Source organism: Ambystoma mexicanum, chromosome 6q (genome assembly GCF_040938575.1).
Source record: "Ambystoma mexicanum isolate Mex_15411 chromosome 6q, UKY_AmexF1_1, whole genome shotgun sequence".
NCBI classification, from domain to species: domain Eukaryota; kingdom Metazoa; phylum Chordata; class Amphibia; order Caudata; family Ambystomatidae; genus Ambystoma; species Ambystoma mexicanum.
In genome coordinates, this window is record NC_090937.1 from 387,947,696 (window position 1) to 387,960,032 (window position 12,337).

General features: G+C 41.9%; 1 protein-coding gene across 1 annotated transcript in view; it reads right to left on the minus strand.

Moving 5' to 3' along the window:
• The window catches only part of COL25A1 (collagen type XXV alpha 1 chain), a 652,723-nt gene that overhangs the window by 597,372 nt on the left and 43,014 nt on the right, over nt 1–12,337 (minus strand). The window contains exon 2 of the mRNA XM_069630174.1: nt 5,559–5,634. Within this exon, the coding sequence (XP_069486275.1) occupies nt 5,559–5,634 (76 nt within the window). The remainder of the gene's footprint in view (nt 1–5,558; nt 5,635–12,337) is intronic.

The window sequence follows — 12,337 nt, forward strand, 5'->3', positions numbered from 1 at the left end:
AGAGTTCAGGATCAATACAGCATGCGTGTTGCAGCAGCGTTCTAGGTGGTTTGCATGAATTTGTTCTCATGGGCCTATACTAGGATGCAATGGTATACCTCAAAGATAAGTACCCGGATGAGGAGGAGGGGCCTGGAGGTAATGCTATGATTACTCACCAGTAAACTTCATTACTCTTGGTCCTACTTTACCTCATCATAGTATTGACTTTCCAGCAGGGCCCATGATCCGGGTGGAATATTAAATCTAGGGATTATGGGTAAGAGGGCGGTATTTAAACCTCCAGGAAGGCCGAGGGTCTCTGGCCCCACAGGTAAGTACTGGGACGAGGAAGAGTGAGGTGAAGGTAATGATGCTGCTGCTCCGCATGTCTTGAATGCCAGGTTCTACTTTTGGAAGAGGAGAATCAGGCCACTTATTCTCTCTTGCTGCCTCACAAGCAAACGTCAACATTCCGCTGAAATGGAGAAACAAGTAGGTTGGATGAGATGTCAGGGGTGTGAGAGTTGTGGATCGGGGAACGGAGGGAACAGCTGGTATTTGTGGGGTGTGGATGCAGGTCATGTGCACCACCACTTTCTTTCACTGTGCATGCCTATCCATGGAGCACACGACCGCCAGAAAAGCACCAGGAGGCGGATGCACGCCCTCCTGAAACCTGTGAGCGAACCCCATTTTGCAAAGGAAATGCGAAAGTGCTTGTTATAATGACTCTTCTGCATGGTAAACATTCAAGTGATGAACGCTGAGAAACCAGCACTTTAAATGGCATAAATGTTCACTATATTGTGGATCACCAATCATACAATGACAAAGTATGGGAGATGAAACATTCACATTGTCGGTCACTATGCGTACTTAAACTGAAGCCCCTAGTGTGTGCAGTCCTAAGGGGAAGTGCTGGTACTGCTCTGTTGCAATTCAGCTGTGGAGTGCTGGCACTGTCTTGTGCAAAGCGCTTATGTTTGTATTCTGAAATACATAGGAAATCAATGTAAGCCACACCCACTCCTGCACTTAAGATACTGCAGGCGTTCAAACAAGTGCCTATGCTTACGCACTGCAATCCAGACCTTTTATTGTGATTTCTCTTTCTTCTAAACGTATTGCATTACTTTCAAACCAAAACATCACTTGATCCTTTCATAACATGTCAAATGTCATTCTCTTGCATTATAGTAAAATATAATGTAACCACCTCACAATTTCCCCTAATGAATTGCATTTGCTTTAACTATACAAACAAAAAACGAAGTCCATATTCCAACAATAAAAATGATAATTCCATTAAAAATAGACATGGCTTGAAAAAAGCATTTAAAAAACACACTTTGCCAATAAGATTAAGCGGAATAAGGTCAACCTAAAAGGCATATATCGAGCACAGGGTGGAAGAGTTAAGCGGTTCTAAGAAAACAATGACAGAACGGAGAGAATCCGAGTGAAAAACGAAGTGGTAGTGATAGGAAACCCCTCCTATAAGAGAAAGAAGAAATCACCTGGCCAGAAATTGACATGTTTCGTCAACCTTTTGATAAAGACCTTTTAAGAAAGGTGTTTCCACATCTAACCCGCTACACTGCATATGTATCTTTTCTTTTTCTTCTTCTGAAGGTACAAAGATTCTGTAATACAGTGTGTTGCTGCACACTGTGCCTTATAGATAAGCAAATAGTAGCTAGTGGCGTGCTCCCCAAGATGCTCTTATATTGGTCTATTCCATTTTTATTGTAAATACTTGGAGCCTGATTTACAAAACCTTTTTCCATGGGACTATCCATCTTCTTTCAATTTTCTAAAGAGCAATAGAGCAGATCCAACGTCTGATTTTAATATCATAAAACCGCTTCCCGATTGCAGCCAATTTTTTGGTGTTTGATATCTCATTCAGGACCAAAAAGGCAAATCTCAAAAAGGAACTTTTCAAGGAACATAACTGCAGAGAACTGCGACCGTATCATAGTTCATTACCAAAAATCCCAGTTGATCACACTTTTGCATCAAAGACTTTCTGATGTTTCTTTAAATCTGGGCCACACACACACAGGGAAGTGAAATGTTTTATTCCACCAATCACTGCCTTCTGCCATTTTCTATTTTCTTAAAATTTACTAGCAATGTGCCATGCATTAAAAAGCTAATTCCTAAAGGCTTTTGTGTATCTGCATTCAATGCATTTCCATTTTCAATTACAGGTGTATTGCTCCTCCTATATCTACTTTCAAAGATAATAATCAGGTTATATTCATAGTTAACTCTAAACTGACGAATACTGCTTCATAACCATCAACCTCCTGTACAGCCCATCCTTAGTTATGCCTAGAATCTCTGTATCATCAGAATTATAAAATAAGGGAATCTCAGTATTAGTGAAATACACAAGAGAGGGTGAGGAATCCCGATATCATTGGCATACATAAGATACATACTCTCTCGAACATTAGAATTAGAAAAGGAATCTCAACATCATCTGATTATGTAAGACAATTTTAGAAAAATCATTGGCATATATGATAGTGAATCTCCTGATTGTTAGCACAAATTTGCTACGAAATGTCAGTATCACCGGCCTACAAAGGATAAGAAAACAGTCTCATCAGTATATGCACCATGTGGAATCTTATTATTGAATTTACTGTACTCATAGTTGGCACCTAGCAAATACCCAATAAATAAATATCATCAGCCTTCATAAAATAAGGAATAAAAAGTATCATTGAGGTACATAAAATAAGTAATTTCAGTATTATCAACATAAACTAGGTAATCACTCTATTGTTAGCATAAACAAGATAAGGAATCGGAATGTCATTAGCCCACAAAATATAATGAATCTCAAAATCATCAGCATATAAAAGTTAAAGGATGTCTTTATCATAGACCTGCATAAGAAAGAGAACCTTGGTTTCATCAGCATAAATGGGATACAGAAACACTGTTTCATCAGCATTAAATAATGTTCAAATTAGAGGCAAAACAAGATTAGGACTCTCCATATCACCCGCATAAACATGATTAGAAATCTCAATATCATTTCCATATATAAGAAGTCACATTTCCATCTACAGATATCAGGTAAGGCATCTCAGTGTCATTGGCGTACTTAGGGGAAGAAATCTTTATCATTGGCAGATATCAAATGAGGAATCTCAGGTATCATCAGCAGAAATCAGATAAGGAATTTCAGTGCCATACACAGATAGAAGACAAGGAATTTCCTCCCTGACACATTAAAGGTGTTTGGGCAATGGTAACAGCTATTGATACTCTCCCAATAAAATTGCTCTAGTAGATCCACTTTCATCCATTTGAAGAAAAATTATAATGCTGCAATCCATCGAAGCTTTCGATAAATATATCAGGGTTCTCCTGATTAATAATAAATTGAAAAAAAAATAAATAAAAAAAAATAAAGCTGGAATCCATACTTTCACAGTGAATTGCTGGGCCATTTCACCCCTTGATTGGTATGACTATCAGCTTCTAGTTCGCATGAATGGGGCAATCTTTTGGATTCCCACTTGCCCCACAAAATAAATCCCTAGAGAGGGCCTGCTTAGATTCCTCTCCTCTGTGTGCTTCACAGCCAGACAGATGTGCCTTGTTGATACCAGTGTACTGGAGCAAGGTCCTGTTTATTGGGAAACATGTGATGGCAAATAATGACTGCTGTGAAAATGTGCCTGTTCTATAGTTGCACTAAAGGTAAAGTGGCTTCCCAGCTTTCCCAGTGTGAGGGTGGAAACACGTGTTGGCACACTACTGACGCATCGCCATTAAAAGACATACATTGACATTTGGCCACTGTTTGTAATTGCTCACTGTGTAATTAGGAAATTTCAAGCGTGTAAATGAGGGTAATGTGCAGGCGGCCAAAGACATCAACGTGTTCCACTCCCAAAATAAAAGCTAGAGTCCATCAATATACCACACAAGAGCACCTAAGCTCCAACAATACACTCCCACAATAATACAGTCCATCAATATATTACATAACTGCAGCTGAGCTCCATTAATTCACTCCCACAATTAAAGAGTGTCCATCAATATACCACGTAAGAGCACCTAAGCTCCAATACACTCCCACAATAATACAGTCCATCAATATATTACATAACTGCAGCTGAGCTCCATTAATTCACTCCCACAATTAAAGTGTCCATCAATATACCATACAAGAGCACCTAAGCTCCAACAATACACTCCCACAATAATACAGTCCATCAATATATTACATAACTGCTGCTGAGCTCCATTAATTCACTCCCACAATTAGAGTGTCCATCAATATACCACGTAAGAGCACCTAAGCTCCAATACACTCCCACAATAATACAGTCCATCAATATATTACATAACTGCAGCTGAGCTCCATTAATTCACTCCCACAATTAAAGTGTCCATCAATATACCATACAAGAGCACCTAATCTCCAATACACTCCCACAATAATACTGTCCATCAATATATTACATTACTGCAGCTGAGCTCCATTAATTCACTCCCACAATTAAACATAGAGTCCATCAATATACAACACAAGAGCACCTAAGCTCCAACAGCGAACGTGGCCCACAATGTTGTTGGAATCAGTTGGCCGCATGGGCCAGGGGCACAACCCTGGACCTCATGCCCAAAAGTGTACAGTTGTTTATTATTGCGGATTTTGTGATACTGTACAAAATCTGTTGTCAACAATGATGTTCTCTGCAATAAAAACCACAGCCTTTTATTGCCAACACTTACACTACGTTTCAGTCATCATTGGGTAATCATATAATTGGGGAACTGTAACTGCCTTTTGGCTCCACCGATTATAAGTGAGCCCAACATGTGGCCACCTACTTGTGTTCACACCTCGATAGGTGTACTGAGACACGCTGTGCATTAACCATACACATAGGTTTATGCTCATGGGAATCTTGTGTTGTGTAGGCTAATACGCTCCAGAGATACACTCCCACACAAAGGTTACCCCGGCCCCCATCAATCTATCACACAACTCAGGCTACGCGCCTGTAGATGTAGGCTGCGATGCCCTGACACCCCTGCGCCATTCCCTAAATGCTTGCCAAATACCAGGTGGACTGTACTGGTGTCTACGGTGCGTGCGCTCTGCTGGGAGCCCGTAATAGCGGAAAGGGGGCCGAGCGTGTGTACTGGGGCGCGTCTCGTCGCGGTGCTGCAGGCTGGGGAGCACGCTGCTCGCGGCACCTTCAACAGTGTGTGTGAGCGCGCGCCTGCGTCTGTCTGCGTGCATGTGTGTGTGTGTATGCACGCGAGGGCGTGCGTGGGTGGCGGGTGGGGTGCTCTGAGGAATGCTCTCCGTGAATACATTTCAGTGGAAAAATCTCACGGGCTGTCCCCAAATACCGCAATGCCGTGACAGCTGATCAGACTGAGCCCTGCCGGGGCTGCAGGGGACCAGCGCAGAAGCTCCCGTGTGAGGCCGGGCGGCCATAGCCCCCAAAGACCAGACACTCGGAGCCAGCTTTACAATCTGCCTGGCCAACCACGGCAGCCGAGCAATGAAGGGGCGGGGGGGAGGGGGGCTTTACCTGCCGAGCAGTTGCACTCCATGGACGCCGCTTCCCTGGCGATCCGCACTTTTGCCGCGTGGTCTTCATACGTCCTCTGTGGGGAAAGGAGGTGAAACATGTGTTACACGTAAACAAGCACATGCCATGTTCATGTGTGTATCACAGTCCCAGTTCAGGTGGCATCACGGATCACAAAATGCATCAGATAGAGATAGATAGATAGATAGATAGATAGATAGATAGATAGATAGATAGATAGATAGATAGATAGATATGGACACTCGTAGATAGATGTATAGACAGATAGATAGACAGATGGACACTGGTAGATAGATGTATGGACAGATGGACAGAGATAGGTGGACACTGGTAGATAGATGTATAGACAGGTAGAGATAGATGACCACTGGCAGATAGATGTATAGACAGGTAGAGATAGATGGACACTGGTAGACAGATGTATGGACAGATGGACAGAGATAGGTGGACACTGGTAGATAGATGTATAGACAGATAGAGACAGATGGACACTGGTAGATAGATGTATGGACAGATGGACAGAGATAGGTGGACACTGGTAGATAGATGTATAGACAGGTAGAGATAGATGACCACTGGCAGATAGATGTATAGACAGATAGAGATAGATGGACACTGGTAGACAGATGTATGGACAGATGGACAGAGATAGGTGGACACTGGTAGATAGATGTATAGACAGGTAGAGATAGATGACCACTGGCAGATAGATATATAGACAGATAGAGATAGATGGACACTGGTAGACAGATGTATGGACAGATGGACAGAGATAGGTGGACACTGGTAGATAGATGTATGGACAGATGGACAGAGATAGGTGGACACTGGTAGATAGATGTATAGACAGGTAGAGATAGATGGACACTGGTAGACAGATGTATGGACAGATGGACAGAGATAGGTGGACACTGGTAGATAGATGTATAGACAGGTAGAGATAGATGACCACTGGCAGATAGATGTATAGACAGATAGAGATAGATGGACACTGGTAGACAGATGTATGGACAGATGGACAGAGATAGGTAGACACTGGTAGATAGATATATAGACAGGTAGAGATAGATGACCACTGGCCGATAGATGTATAGACAGAGAGAGATAGGTGGACACTGGTAGATAGATGTATAGACAGATAGAGATAGATGGACACTGGTAGATGGATGTATGGACAGATGGACAGAGATAGGTGGACACTGGTAGATAGATGTATAGACAGGTAGAGATAGATGACCACTGGCAGATAGATGTATAGACAGATAGAGATAGATGGACACTGGTAGACAGATGTATGGACAGATGGACAGAGATAGGTGACACTGGTAGATAGATGTATAGACAGGTAGAGATAGATGACCACTTGCAGATAGATGTATAGACAGATAGAGATAGATGGACACTGGTAGACAGATGTATGGACAGATGGACAGAGATAGGTGGACACTGGTAGATAGATGTATGGACAGATGGACAGAGATAGGTGGACACTGGTAGATAGATGTATAGACAGGTAGAGATAGATGGACACTGGTAGACAGGTGTATGGACAGATGGACAGAGATAGGTGGACACTGGTAGATAGATGTATAGACAGGTAGAGATAGATGACCACTGGCAGATAGATGTATAGACAGATAGAGATAGATGGACACTGGTAGACAGATGTATGGACAGATGGACAGAGATAGGTAGACACTGGTAGATATATATATAGACAGGTAGAGATAGATGACCACTGGCCGATAGATGTATAGACAGAGAGAGATAGGTGGACACTGGTAGATAGATGTATAGATAGATAGAGATAGATGGACACTGGTATATGGATGTATGGACAGATGGACAGAGATAGGTGGACACTGGTAGATAGATGTATAGACAGGTAGAGATAGATGACCACTGGCAGATAGATGTATAGACAGGTAGAGATAGATGACCACTGGCAGATAGATGTATAGACAGATAGAGATAGATGGACACTGGTAGACAGATGTATGGACAGATGGACAGAGATAGGTGGACACTGGTAGATAGATGTATAGACAGGTAGAGATAGATGACCACTGGCAGATAGATGTATAGACAGATAGAGATAGATGGACACTGGTAGACAGATGTATGGACAGATGGACAGAGATAGGTGGACACTGGTAGATAGATGTATGGACAGATGGACAGAGATAGGTGGACACTGGTAGATAGATGTATAGACAGGTGGAGATAGATGGACACTGGTAGACAGATGTATGGACAGATGGACAGAGATAGGTGGACACTGGTAGATAGATGTATAGACAGGTAGAGATAGATGACCACTGGCAGATAGATGTATAGACAGATAGAGATAGATGGACACTGGTAGACAGATGTATGGACAGATGGACAGAGATAGGTAGACACTGGTAGATAGATATATAGACAGGTAGAGATAGATGACCACTGGCCGATAGATGTATAGACAGAGAGAGATAGGTGGACACTGGTAGATAGATGTATAGACAGATAGAGATAGATGGACACTGGTAGATGGATGTATGGACAGATGGACAGAGATAGGTGGACACTGGTAGATAGATGTATAGACAGGTAGAGATAGATGACCACTGGCAGATAGATGTATAGACAGATAGAGATAGATGGACACTGGTAGACAGATGTATGGACAGATGGACAGAGATAGGTGGACACTGGTAGATAGATGTATAGACAGGTAGAGATAGATGACCACTTGCAGATAGATGTATAGACAGATAGAGATAGATGGACACTGGTAGACAGATGTATGGACAGATGGACAGAGATAGGTGGACACTGGTAGATAGATGTATGGACAGATGGACAGAGATAGGTGGACACTGGTAGATAGATGTATAGACAGGTAGAGATAGATGGACACTGGTAGACAGATGTATGGACAGATGGACAGAGATAGGTGGACACTGGTAGATAGATGTATAGACAGGTAGAGATAGATGACCACTGGCAGATAGATGTATAGACAGATAGAGATAGATGGACACTGGTAGACAGATGTATGGACAGATGGACAGAGATAGGTAGACACTGGTAGATATATATATAGACAGGTAGAGATAGATGACCACTGGCCGATAGATGTATAGACAGAGAGAGATAGGTGGACACTGGTAGATAGATGTATAGACAGATAGAGATAGATGGCCACTGGTATATGGATGTATGGACAGATGGACAGAGATAGGTGGACACTGGTAGATAGATGTATAGACAGGTAGAGATAGATGACCACTGGCAGATAGATGTATAGACAGAGAGAGATAGGTGGACACTGGTAGATAGATGTATAGACAGATAGAGATAGATGGACACTGGTAGATAGATGTATAGACAGCTGGACAGAGATAGGTGTACACTGGTAGATAGATGTATAGACAGATAGAGATAGGTGGACACTGGTAGATAGATGTATAGACAGGTAGAGATAGATGACCACTGGCAGATAGATGTATAGACAGATAGAGGTAGGTGGACACTGGTAGATAGATGTATAGACAGATAGAGATAGATGGACAATGGTAGATAGATGTATGGACAGATGGACAGAGATAGGTAGACACTGGTAGATAGATATATAGACAGGTAGAGATAGATGACCACTGGCCGATAGATGTATAGACAGAGAGAGATAGGTGTACACTGGTAGATAGATGTATAGACAGATAGAGACAGATGGACACTGGTAGATGGATGTATGGACAGATGGACAGAGATAGGTGGACAATGGTAGATAGATGTATAGACAGGTAGAGATAGATGACCACTGGCAGATAGATGTATAGACAGATAGAGATAGATGGACACTGGTAGACAGATGTATGGACAGATGGACAGAGATAGGTGGACACTGGTAGATAGATGTATAGACAGGTAGAGATAGATGACCACTTGCAGATAGATGTATAGACAGATAGAGATAGATGGACACTGGTAGACAGATGTATGGACAGAAGGACAGAGATAGGTGGACACTGGTAGATAGATGTATGGACAGATGGACAGAGATAGGTGGACACTGGTAGATAGATGTATAGACAGGTAGAGATAGATGGACACTGGTAGACAGATGTATGGACAGATGGACAGAGATAGGTGGACACTGGTAGATAGATGTATAGACAGGTAGAGATAGATGACCACTTGCAGATAGATGTATAGACAGATAGAGATAGATGGACACTGGTAGACAGATGTATGGACAGAAGGACAGAGATAGGTGGACACTGGTAGATAGATGTATGGACAGATGGACAGAGATAGGTGGACACTGGTAGATAGATGTATAGACAGGTAGAGATAGGTGGACACTGGTAGATAGATGTATAGACAGGTAGAGATAGATGACCACTGGCAGATAGATGTATAGACAGATAGAGATAGACGGACACTGGTAGACAGATGTATGGACAGATGGACAGAGATAGGTAGACACTGGTAGATATATATATAGACAGGTAGAGATAGATGACCACTGGCCGATAGATGTATAGACAGAGAGAGATAGGTGGACACTGGTAGATAGATGTATAGACAGATAGAGATAGATGGACACTGGTATATGGATGTATGGACAGATGGACAGAGATAGGTGGACACTGGTAGATAGATGTATAGACAGGTAGAGATAGATGACCACTGGCAGATAGATGTATAGACAGATAGAGATAGGTGGACACTGGTAGATAGATGTATAGACAGATAGAGATAGATGGACACTGGTAGATAGATGTATGGACAGATGGACAGAGATAGGTGGACACTGGTAGATAGATGTATAGACAGGTAGAGATAGATGACCACTGGCAGATAGATGTATAGACAGATAAAGATAGATGGACACTGGTAGACAGATGTATGGACAGATGGACAGAGATAGGTGGACACTGGTAGATAGATGTATAGACAGGTAGAGATAGATGACCACTGGCAGATAGATGTATAGACAGATAGAGATAGGTGGACACTGGTAGATAGATGTATAGACAGGTAGAGATAGATGACCACTGGTAGATAGATGTATAGACAGATAGAGATAGGTGGACACTGGTAGATAGATGTATAGACAGGTAGAGATAGATGACCACTGGTAGATAGATGTATAGACAGATAGAGATAGGTGGACACTGGTAGATAGATGTATAGACAGATAAAGATAGGTGGACACTGGTAGATAGATGTATAGACAGGTAGAGATAGATGACCACTGGTAGATAGATGTATAGACAGATAGAGATAGGTGGAAACTGGTAGATAGATGTATAGACAGGTAGAGATAGATGACCACTGGTAGATAGATGTATAGACAGGTAGAGATAGGTGGACACTGGTAGATCGATGTATGGACAGATAGAGATAGGTCGACACTGGTAGATAGATGTATAGACAGGTAGAGATAGATGACCACTGGTAGATAGATGTATAGACAGATAGAGATAGGTGGACACTGGTAGATCGATGTATAGACAGATAGAGATAGGTGGACACTGGTAGATAGATGTATAGACAGGTAGAGATAGATGACCACTGGTAGATAGATGTATAGTCAGATAGAGATAGGTGGACACTGGTAGATAGATGTATAGACAGGTAGAGATAGATCACCACTGGTAGATAGATGTATATACAGATAGAGATAGGTGGACACTGGTAGATAGATGTATAGACAGATAGATAGAGATAGATGGACACTGGTAGATAGATGTATAGACAGGTAGAGATAGATCACCACTGGTAGATAGATGTATAGACAGATAGAGATAGGTGGACACTGGTAGATAGATGTATAGACAGGTAGAGATAGATGACCACTGGTAGATAGATGTATAGACAGGTAGAGATAGATGACCACTGGTAGATAGATGTATAGACAGATAGAGATAGTTGGACACTGGTAGATAGATGTATAGACAGGTAGAGATAGATGACCACTGGTAGATAGATGTATAGACAGGTAGAGATAGATGACCACTGGTAGATAGATGTATAGACGGATAGAGATAGGTGGACACTGGTAGATAGATGTATAGAAAGATAGATAGAGATAGATGGACACTGGTAGATAGATGTATGGGCAGATAGAGATAGGTGGACACTGGTAGATAGATGTATAGACAGATGGACAGAGATAGGTGGACACAGGTAGATAGATGTATAGACAGGTAAATATAGATGGACACTGGTAGATAGATGTATAGACAGGTAGAGATAGATGACCACTGGTAGATAGATGTATAGACAGGTAGAGATAGGTGGACACTGGTAGATCGATGTATGGACAGATAGAGATAGGTCGACACTGGTAGATAGATGTATAGACAGGTAGAGATAGATGACCACTGGTAGATAGATGTATAGACAGATAGAGATAGGTGGACACTGGTAGATCGATGTATAGACAGATAGAGATAGGTGGACACTGGTAGATAGATGTATAGACAGGTAGAGATAGATGACCACTGGTAGATAGATGTATAGTCAGATAGAGATAGGTGGACACTGGTAGATAGATGTATAGACAGGTAGAGATAGATCACCACTGGTAGATAGATGTATATACAGATAGAGATAGGTGGACACTGGTAGATAGATGTATAGACAGATAGATAGAGATAGATGGACACTGGTAGATAGATGTATAGACAGGTAGAGATAGATCACCACTGGTAGATAGATGTATAGACAGATAGAGATAGGTGGACACTGGTAGATAGATGTATAGA